Raw genomic sequence first — 10,454 nt, forward strand, 5'->3', positions numbered from 1 at the left:
CCTCTCCCGCCTCTCTGAAGGCCACCGGATTGCAGAGGGCTGATAACATGTCTCCAGCAGAGATGCTATCTGGCCTGCTGGGTTTTTGTGCTCCATTGTTTCTGGAAAGCAGGTGGTTGGAAATGTTGACCGAGCAAAGCAGTGGCTTCACAGCCGGAGGACCGGCTCCCATTGGGGCCATACCACTGACAGGCACCCAGCGAGGCAAGGCAGGGCTGGGGCTGGGGGTTGCGTTTCCGAGGGTAGGTCGACCTGTCTGGTTCCTCTTCTTGGAGCAAAGATAAGGGAGGGAATTTATTTTTATGATGGAAGAGCTGAATCTTGAACGTTAGAGAGCAGTGAAGGTCCTCTGAAGTCAGGGGATCTGCCCACCACCCCCTGGACATATCTTTTTCCTACGACAGCTTTCATCTCACCTGTCCTGTCACCCTTTTAAATGATGAATTCCCACTTTGTCTCTGCCTGTATGGCAAGGGTGCTCATCCCACGCACAGTCCTTTGAAGGCCCTTGTGTCTGGGTTTAGCTTTAGATGCCCAGCAGCCCCATAAGCTCCAGGTGATGATCGGCTTGCCTGGGTATGGAGGATTGGATTGAGGTTAAGGCAATGTACTGGGTCTGAGAAGAGGTGGAGGTGTTAATTCTTTAGCTGGATTTGCTAAAAACTCACGTGGAGTTTTAGATACAGCATCTTTTAATTTTCTTCTTTTCTTCTCCTTCCTTCCATGCAGACGTCAGCCCTGAGACTCGTGCCAATGTCAAGTTTGTGCAGGACACTTCCAAGTACTGGTACAAACCGGAGATCTCCAGGGAGCAGGGTGGGTAGATGGCACAGGACAGAGGGGATATGGTCAAGTGAGCCATGGTCGGGAGTTGGAGTGTATCTGGCATCACAGGGATTAGCAAGGATTTCCCTTAGGGGCTGGATTAGGAGTGAAGGTGGTTTGTGGATGCTCAGACCATGGCAGAGGGGGGTTGAACCCCAGCTCAGCTGCAGACTTGCATGATGTGGGCTCCTCAAACCTTCCCATTGGTGGAGGAACACTGATCCCCACAGCGTGCAATGGATCTGTGCAGTTTGGGGTGCAGAGCACTCAGACCTTGAGCTGAGAATGCTCAGAAGGGTCTTGGAGAAATGGCTAAAAATAAAGAGGGGAGGACAAGGAGGGGGCAAGGTGCCTTCAGGGCCAAGGTCCCAGCATTTGGCCCCTGGTCCCTGCCTCCTGTCCAGTGCTCGGTTGCTCAGAGCTGAGCTGGGTAGGAATGGATGGTCTGAGAGGCCCATGTGAGGGCAGGGAGGAGGTGGGCTCTTGCCTGGCTGCAGACCCACTCAAGACCCCCATCCAGACATGCAGGTGTAATGGTAATGCTGTGGTGCCTGGCTGTAAGACCACAGAGCCGGGGCTCCCCATCCCAACCCATGCCTGCTGGTTTTGGAGGTCTTGTCAGCTCTCACTGTGCCAGCTCTGAGGTCCGCTGTTGTCTCCTGCAGCCATCGCACTGCTGAAGGACAGGGAGCCGGGGGCTTTCATCATCCGAGACAGCCACTCCTTCCGGGGAGCCTACGGCCTCGCCATGAAAGTAGCTTCTCCACCTCCCACGGTCATGCAGCAGAACAAGAAAGGTATTGTGTGCCCTTCTCCATCCCACGCCGAGATGCTTTCCATCATTTGGCCGGGGAGAGCGGGCAGCTGAACCAGTTGTGCCCTTGGGTATGTGCTGATGAGGCAGGATCCCTCTCTCCCAGCTCTCCCCTCCAGGGCACAGGGAAGCACCAGACACCCTCTGCCCTGAGCTGCGGAGGGCTCAGGGGCATCTGCATCTTGGACTTTAGCTTTGGGGGAGCCTGGCTTGGGGTCAACCCTGTGCAAAGGGCTGGATTCGAGGAGCGTGTGCAGAGTGGCAGGGACCCCTCCCTCAAGCTGGAGCACTGGTTTCCATGTGGGACTGCAGGGTGGGAGGACGAGTGGGGTGGCTCTGATGTGAGAACATCCCGTCTCTTCCCAGGAGACATCACCAACGAGCTGGTGAGGCACTTCCTCATTGAGACCAGCCCGCGGGGTGTGAAACTAAAAGGATGCCCCAATGAGCCCAATTTTGGTGAGTGCCCCCAGCATGCTTCCCACATGTGTGGTTGGGTTGGGAGAACCTTGCCTCTGCTGGACTGTCAAAGCAGACTATCTTAGGAGAACCCCCGCCCCTGTTACTGCCTCTTGTCCTTGCATAACTGAGTCCTGCGGGCATTTGGAGCCTCTGGGGTCACGCGCACTCGTGAGTGCACACAAATGTGCATATATGCACAGGTACGTACCTTCCCACACACCTGCGTAGGAAAAATGATGTTGCTGGGCAGGGTGGAGGGCAGGGGCTCCCCCTGTTCCAGCTATCCCATGGCTAATGCGCTCCGAGGTGCTGCATGAGAACCTCTGCCCCATTCATTGTTTCTAAGGTGGCCCTGGCATCTCTGCCCCCTCCCTGAACTCTCCGTGGGCATGGTGGTTTCAGCAAGAGGAAATGCCACATGTGGCATTAGGACCACAGTGAAGAAACCCACCAAAAAGTCTGTTCCCATCCACCTGGAGCAACAGTGAGCTAACGCTGGGGAAAGCCGTGTCCCCAGCCCTGCGCTGACCATCTTCCCTCTCTCTCCAGGCTGCCTCTCGGCTCTGGTGTACCAGCACTCCATCATGCCCTTGGCCCTGCCCTGCAAGCTGGTCATTCCTGACCGAGGTAAGAGCCAGGCTCAGAGGGGAGTGCATCTGCCCCCACAGCCTGCCCGGGACAGGGTAGGTTTCCAAGCAGGGAGCAGCAATAACAGCCCGTCTCTTCTAGATCCCATGGAGGAAAAGAAAGACACCGTGTCGGCCACCAACTCAGCCACGGACCTTCTCAAACAGGGTGCGGGTGAGTAGAGAGGGGCTACCACGGGGTGAATGTAGCCCGGAGCAGTGGTTGACCCCCATGCCTGCCGTCTCTCTTTCCAGCCTGCAACGTCCTCTTCATCAATTCAGTGGAGATGGAGTCGCTGACGGGCCCCCAGGCCATTGCAAAGGCTGTTACTGAGACGCTGGTGGCTGACCCCACGCCCACCGCTACCATCGTCCACTTCAAAGTCTCTGCACAAGGCATCACCTTAACCGACAATCAGAGGAAGTAAGAGCCCCCGTGGCCATCTCCCTGGGTCCCCAATGCCAACAGGGCTATCATCCAGGGAGCGTGTTGGCAAAGGACATCCCTGGGGTGGCATGAGCCTGGTCATGGGCAATGCTGGGCTTTGTCCTTGACTCCTGGAGCATCTATGGGAGTGTCCTCCATGTTGGCGGGGCTGAGCTGTGATGGGGCAGATGTGGTGGCTCCCTGGCCTTGACGCTCCCTGCCTTGTGTTTCAGATTGTTCTTCCGACGACACTACCCCCTCAACACTGTCACCTTCTGCGACCTGGACCCCCAGGAACGAAAGTGAGTGCTCTAACCCGCGGGGAGCATGTGTCCCCTGCCCCTTTCCCTCCCCTGGGCTCCTGGGCTGCTTGGAACAGGATCTTTGCTTGCTCTGTCCCTCTTGCTCCTGCAGAGGGCAGGGATGGAGGGTCCCCTTGGATACTGTGGGGCAACACCAGCTTCTCCTGGTGACTTCTTGGTGTCTCCAAGCATCTTCATGCTGGGGAAAAGGCACATCAGTTTTTTTCTGTAGAGTCAAGCCTGTGCAAAGCCAGGCTGGCCCTCCAGCACTGGTGTGGTGGCCCCATCACAGCCCTGTCTCTCTGTGGGGTGCAGGAGGCACCATGCCTCACATCTTCTCTTCTCCTTGCAGGTGGACTAAAACTGATGGCAGTGGCCCAGCCAAGTAAGTACTTTCTGTGCTTGATTCCTCCCGGCTGCTGTCGGGGTGGCTCCTGCTCATGTTTGAGCATTGGCTGGGAGATGCCCCATGTAGGGCAGTGTGAGGTGGGCTCAGCTCTTCGCTGCAGGAACATTTCACCCAAGCATGAGACCATGGTCCTGGGGACTCAGGAAGCATCTTTCAGCCCCAAATTCCTGGCATGACCCTTGCTGAACTGGCCTTATGGGAAACTCTCCTAGTGGAGTCAGCGGGAGCCAGGTCATGGAGCAGAGCTGGGGGTTATGCTGATGGCGTGTGAGCCACCAGCTGGCTCTTCCCTCTTCTCCTGTCCTCCTCGTCCTGACCCATGGGAGTACAGAGCTGCTGGCTGAGCCCATTTCCAGGGGCCAATTCCCACTAATTTTAGCCATTGTGTTAGCAAAGGGGTTTTTATTAGGATGTCCAGCTGCTGGGATATTTCCCCTCTCCAATTAGAAATGCCACAGCCGGGGCCTGTCTCACATTCTGTTCCCCCGTATTTATAACTTGAGTTTGCACATTCTAATTAAAAAAAAAAAAAAAGGAACATTTTATTCATCAGACAGACAGAAATAACCACATGGTCTCACCCAGCTCCCCGTGTCCCCACATGGCCTTCCTCTCATACAGGGACTACCCCAATGGCCAGCCCATCACACCTCTGTGGTTTCAAGAGTCGTCACCCACACCAAGGCAATGCTGTGATGATCTGGAAGGTCCCTTCCTGGGGACGGTCTAGGGGAGGGTGGCAGGGAAGGTCAGAGCAAGGGAGGTTTGCCCAAGAGACGATGGAAACGGAGGGCTGGCCTTCAAAGAAACTGAGGCAAAGGAAAGAATAGATGGGTCTTCATGCAGGCTAGTTTGGGTTGTCTCCCTCTCTGTTGTGCGATGTGGATGTTAAAGAGGGGAAGGTGGACAAGGCCATTGTGGAAGAGGGTGGTGGTGGTGTTCCTTGGGTGAGCAGTGCTGCCAAACCTCTCTGAGCCTCTTGCCTTCTCCTCACCCAGGCTCTTTGGCTTCGTGGCCAGGAAGCAAGGGAGCACCACAGACAACATCTGCCACCTCTTTGCCGAGCTGGACCCGGATCAGCCGGCTGCAGCCATCGTCAACTTTGTCTCCAGGGTCATGCTCGGCTCCGGCCAGAAAAGATGAGCCAGCATTTGCGGGTGTTTCTTGAATTTTGGAGAAGGACTTGGAGCTGATCCGAGAAGGAGTGTGAGGAAGTGCATTGTGGGAGAGGGAAGTGAATCGGGGGGGAAAAGAGTTGGAATTTTGGAGGAAAACAGCAAACAACAAAAAAACCCCAACGAAACCCCTAAAAACTCAACACAAGCCAAACACACACATAGAGGAACCAAAACCACGCACCTACATAAGAGAGCCACAAAGTCACGCCAGACAGGATGCATGTCTCAGCGCAGGGAAGGTGACCAAAGCAAAGGTGGCAGCGAGAGGCGTGTTCCCAGCTTTCGGCATCACGGTCCTGAGCGGTGACATCCGCTCGGGGCCGAACGTGGGACCATGACTGGTGTTTTCCATCTGGAAAAAAAAGAGACAACTGGCAAAACCCATGGAAGAAGCTCCATCCCAGCAGCTCCATCGGTGAACGTCTGCTGCATGTTTGAAACAACCCAAAGGAGATAACAAGGTGGGCTGGGTCTGCAGGACACCGGAGGAGATGCCCTCGGAAACCTTCCTTTGCCCGGCTGCAGCAGAGGGTCCTCGCTGGCCCCTGTGCTTCTCCCAAAAGCTGCCGGCCACCTGGCGACTTGCTGGGGATGTGGAGGGGCTTAGTCCCGAGCCCTCCTGTCCCCAGGGAGCTCGGCCATGGGCTGACCTCCGCTGCTGACCCAGAGCCCAGCACTGGTCACAGGTGAGCCGCTGTGAATCCACCTGGAGAGCGGGGTCACGGCATCTCCCCATCTCCCCGGGGGTGCCCGTGCCCCCCAGCCCATGGGGAGGTGTGGGGGTCTCCTGCCACCCCACGCCTGGGGAAGGCAGGTGCTCCCCGGGAGCCTCCCGGGAGGATGCAGAAATTCGCATCCTCTCCCGTCTTCCCCTTTTCCCTCCCATCACCAGTCCTCTTTGGCAATTTTCTCCTGCGGCCTGTCACATGTTCTCTGAACACAAAAAAAACCCAAAACAGAAAGGAAAGAAAAACATTGTAATAATAATAATAATAATAATAATTATAATAATAGCAGATGCTGGCACAGGTGGGTTCCCTGTGCGAAGCAGCGGACCCGTGGCTACCCCAATCTCGCTCTTCGGAGACGCGCAAGCGGTTTTTAAATTGCATGGACGTTCAAGTTGCACGAAAGGCAAATGACTACAAGTAACTCAGGCGCTTTTTTCTCCTTTTGTTTTGGAGGCCACGTTAAAAAAAAAGAAAAAAGAAGGACGAAAATTTAAAAAAAAAAAAGAAAAAAGGAAAGGACCTGCAGTCGCTGGGCAGCTTTGGCTCAGTGGGGAGGTAATAGGTCCTCTGAGAGCCACCCTGCTCAGCAGATGCGTACCCCCAAAACCAGCTGGCTGGAGGCTTGTGCCCCCCGAGTGCACCGTAGTTTTGCAGTGGCTTTGGTGCCATCGGTTTTTCCCTTTGCTTCTGGAGGTGAGGAGGGCCAGCTGGGGGGCGAGAGGCGAAGGGCTCCTGTGCCGCGGTGGCGGGGGGTAATGTGTTTGGGGGGCAGCAGGCAGAGGTTCCAGCCCTGTGGTGCTGGGGGGGGCAGAGGATGCTTTGGTCACGCATGCAGGTTTGGGGTGGGGTTCCGGAACAGTCATTGTTGAGCCCTCTGCTGCAAATATCCCGCTGAGAGCCTTTGGGGGAAGTTTTCAGTGCAAAGTGGCCCAGATAGTTTAATGGGGGGCAAAAATTAGAAACATAGCACTGCAGCCCCCCCGAAAGCTTTCCTCCCTTGGACTGCCTTTGCCTTGATAGCTATAATATATATATGAGCTATACTGATGAAATACTGTAAGCTAACGAAATTTTAAGGAGGAAAAAAAGGTTAAATTTACACTCCGAAAATATTTATTTTTGCCATGTTGCTTTCCGCACATCCTATCTCCCCCATTATATCCCCCCCGCCCCTCGCCTGCCCTTCCCCTGCCCCGGGGAAACACCTGCACGTTAAAAGAAAACCCAGAGCAAAGAAAAACAGGGATGAGGGGAGGAGGCGCGGGGGTCCCCCCCGTGTCGGGGCGGCGTGCGTGTGACCGGTGTGCGTGTGCGTGTGTGCGTGGGGGAGCGAGCGGCGCGGGCTGGCACGGCCGGAGGCTGTACTGGTGTCCTGAGGCGAGCCTGGAAGGATGCGTAGCGAGGAGTTGGTTGTGAGATGGATGCGGGACGGGGGGCTCTGGGACAGGGGGCTCTCTCCCCTTCCCCCAGCTCCCTGGCTGCACGGATGCAGAGACCTTTTCATTTCTGATGTTTCCAAAAAAGCGATTCCCTCCTTCTGCGAAATTCAAGCGAGATGAGAGACGATCTCACCCGTAATCTCCTCACCCTGCCGTTCACCGATTAGAGAAAACACTGTGTTTATAGATATATAAAGATATATTTTTGAAAGCCTCTATTTTTCAGACTTGGTTTTCTCACTGCTAAGAAAAGAGATGATAATAATGTAATTTTATTTTAATCTGCTGCCTCGGAAACTGGTGCTTTGAAACTCCCATTCCTCTTTTTTCTCCCCCCTACGAAAGAAGCAGATCTAAGCACCCCAGAGATGTCACGTAGAAGCCGATCCCAGCAGATACCTGCCGATAGCATCACGCCTGCTTCGGGCCCTGAGCCGCTCACAGCTTCCCCACTAACCCACTAGCTGAAGATTTAGACCATACCCAAATCTCGAACACTAACAAAATTGTCCGACGATTATATTATTTTTTTTTTTAACGCAGAGCTAATCACCTTCCAATGATGTAGCCAGGTGTTTGTCAGCTCCCTTTAAAGGCACTTTTTTTCCCCCTTTATCTCCTTTTTTAAGTTACATTTTTAGGTGTAACCACCCTTTCTGTCCCCGGGAGAGATCGTCAGCCAGCGCTGAGGATCACCCAGCTCCTGGGGCTGGAGGGGACCTAGTGTTGGTATTTTTTCCTCACGAAAGGGACAGAAAAGACTCTTTGGTTTTTTGTTTTTTTTTTTTTTTTTTTTTTTTTTCCTTTGGTTTTTAAATGCAGTCATGGTATTTGAGATACGAGCTTGTGCGAGTTAAGCCCAGCATATGTTTCGTTGTAATCACACCGCCGTTGTCAGCAGCTGGATGGTATCGCTCTCTCTCACACAAATACACACACAATCACGTCCCTCCTTCCTGCACAAAGAACTGCATATATTCTTGCCAAAGATATCCTTAAAAACGCACTTTTCCCCACATATATATATATATAATTTTTTTTTTTGTGTGTGTGTAAATTTATTGTACGTGCCCTTTCTGTGTCGGTTTGTTCTTTGGAGAAGCCCCTTCCCACCCATCCTCCCTTTGCTGTCAATGTTGCTGTCTGTTGGGAAGAGCTCCCCCCGGGGGGGGGGGGGGGGGGGGGGGGGCGTTTGTGCCTGTCCCAAATGGTAGCGCCTACAACATGCAAAATGTGGGGTTCCTGTCCCAGGGGGCTGCCCCTGGCTCTGCCCCCCGCCCCCCCGGGAGATGTTTTGGGAGATGATCCATGCCATCTTCTGCTGATGGGACGCACCCATCTCACGGTCTTTGCCAGCTCCCCCTGTCGCCAGTGGAGATGGGAGCTCGTGGGTTTAAGCAGGTAAATTGAGCAAAGTTTGGGTTTGCTCTGGATGCGACATTAGCTGGATGCCCCCTGGTCAAACCACAGGTGGAAAATAAAACCAGGTAGGGAGAAAAACCCAACCCAGCCTCCGGGCATCGATTTTCCAGTGAGTTCAACTGCCTGAACCGAAGCGCAAAGTAAATCCCCACCCAGCAGGTCGGGCGGGTAAAGAAACCAGTTGCCCCAAAAACCCCAGACAGCAACATCAACAAAAGGCAACCCTTCCCGTTGGAGCAGGCAGGAGGATCAGACAGCAAAGGAGCCCGCAGGGGCTTGTTTCATTTCGTTCGTTTGTTTTGCAAATTGTGAGGTTGGTTTGGGGTTACTCTTTTTCTTTTTTCTTTTCCTTAAAAAGGAAAAAAAAAAAAGAAAAAAAGGAAAAAAGGAAGCAACCCGACGTTTCTGTTGGCGGATCCTGTGCCGCCGTGTTATGCGTGGGGTTTTTTTTTTTGTTGTTGTTGTGGTCTTTGTTACTTTGGGAACGTTACAGATTTATTTGCTAATCAGTGTTAATGAACAGTTTCAAACTTCTAGACTCGCCCATTTCTTTGTATTTATATAGATGGAAAAAAAAATACATTATATTTTGTATCTTTGTGCCTGTAATGTTGTCGCGCGTGTAAGGATGACTTCGGTCGCACCATGTCCGTGTGTGAATGTGACTCCGCTGTTGTCTTCCCGTTGTACAGATGTCGGATTCTTTGCAGTTCATTGTATGGCTTTATAAAGTGGTAAAAAGAAACAAAAAAAAATATCAGTTATATAAAATATACTGTTGCTTGGAATGCCAGCTTGGTGTCTGGATCGCTGGAAATGTATCTTGAAGTTTAAGGGAGCGCAGGAATAAATGCTCTGTTCTTTTTGCACAGGGGAAAAAACAAAACAAAACCCTAAAAGCCGTCGGGTTCTGTGTTTTCTCTGGGCTGTTGTTCCCCACTGTTCCTCGATGGCAGACTGGGGCCCCCGGACAGACACCAGGCGGTGGGCGTGGGGAGAAGGAGGGGTTGTGCTTGTCAGCCCCCAGCCGCAGCTTGTGTTCACCAGATGCTCGCTAACCAGGCAGCCCCAGAACTTCCTACATGGCTCCAGCTCCAGCCTGGGCTTTTGTTTACCAGGAGGGAAACTCTCCGGCTTGCCCCACAGGCACTGGGTGCACTTCAAATCCTGCCGCTGTCTCCCAGGTTGCCTTTAGGTGCTGTCTGTCCAGCCCTGGGCGTCCCCTTGGGAGTCCGTCTCCCACAGGGGAGGCCAGGCGGGATGATGCTGATATGGAGTCTTTTGCCTTTGCCGTGGTCTGCTCCCATTAAATCCCGCTCCTTGCTCCTTCCGGAGCCGTCCTGCTTCTCTGTGCCTGGCAACGCTCCCCTGAAAATCTCAGGCCTGGCTTTTCCAGCTCTCCCAGAGCAATTCCCAGCATCCGTCAGAGCCCTCAGCCCCCGGCTCTCTGGCTCCGCTCATTCCCCTCCTTGCTGAGTTGGTAGCCAAGACCCGGCCCCCGGGATGGATTGAGTTTAATTATACAAGAAATATCAGCCAGAGCAGCGGCAGTTTTTCTGGCGCCAGCGCTGCTGTGGCTCAGAGGCTCAGAGCTTCTCCCGGGAGCCAGCAGCACTAAAAATACCTCCTGCCTTTCTCCAAAATAGCTGCAGGGTGAGGGGCGGATTGAGGGGGCTGCTTGCGCGGGGACCCCGTGCTGTGGGGCTTGTGCTGGGAGGCGAAGGCAAGAAGGGGTAAAAAAAGAAAGGGGAGGAGATGGGATGGTTTCTGGCCCCCCCCAGAAATAGCTGTGGAGCTGTGGGTGGGCACCAAGTGATGT

At 53.8% G+C, this 10,454-nt stretch overlaps 1 protein-coding gene across 1 annotated transcript in view; it reads left to right on the forward strand.

Annotated features, from left to right (window-relative positions):
• Positions 1–9,363, forward strand: part of LOC104127607 (tensin) — a 10,076-nt gene extending 713 nt beyond the window's left edge. The window contains exons 2-10 of the mRNA XM_035895818.1: positions 730–816; positions 1,491–1,622; positions 2,006–2,098; positions 2,651–2,728; positions 2,831–2,902; positions 2,983–3,151; positions 3,388–3,456; positions 3,809–3,841; positions 4,864–9,363. Of these exons, the coding sequence (XP_035751711.1) occupies positions 730–816; positions 1,491–1,622; positions 2,006–2,098; positions 2,651–2,728; positions 2,831–2,902; positions 2,983–3,151; positions 3,388–3,456; positions 3,809–3,841; positions 4,864–5,008 (878 nt within the window). The 3' untranslated portion in view covers positions 5,009–9,363. The remainder of the gene's footprint in view (positions 1–729; positions 817–1,490; positions 1,623–2,005; positions 2,099–2,650; positions 2,729–2,830; positions 2,903–2,982; positions 3,152–3,387; positions 3,457–3,808; positions 3,842–4,863) is intronic.
• Positions 9,364–10,454: the final 1,091 nt, after the last annotated feature.

Source organism: Egretta garzetta, unplaced genomic scaffold, assembly GCF_000687185.1.
Source record: "Egretta garzetta isolate BGI_Z169 unplaced genomic scaffold, ASM68718v1 scaffold186, whole genome shotgun sequence".
Taxonomy (NCBI): Eukaryota; Metazoa; Chordata; class Aves; order Pelecaniformes; family Ardeidae; genus Egretta; species Egretta garzetta.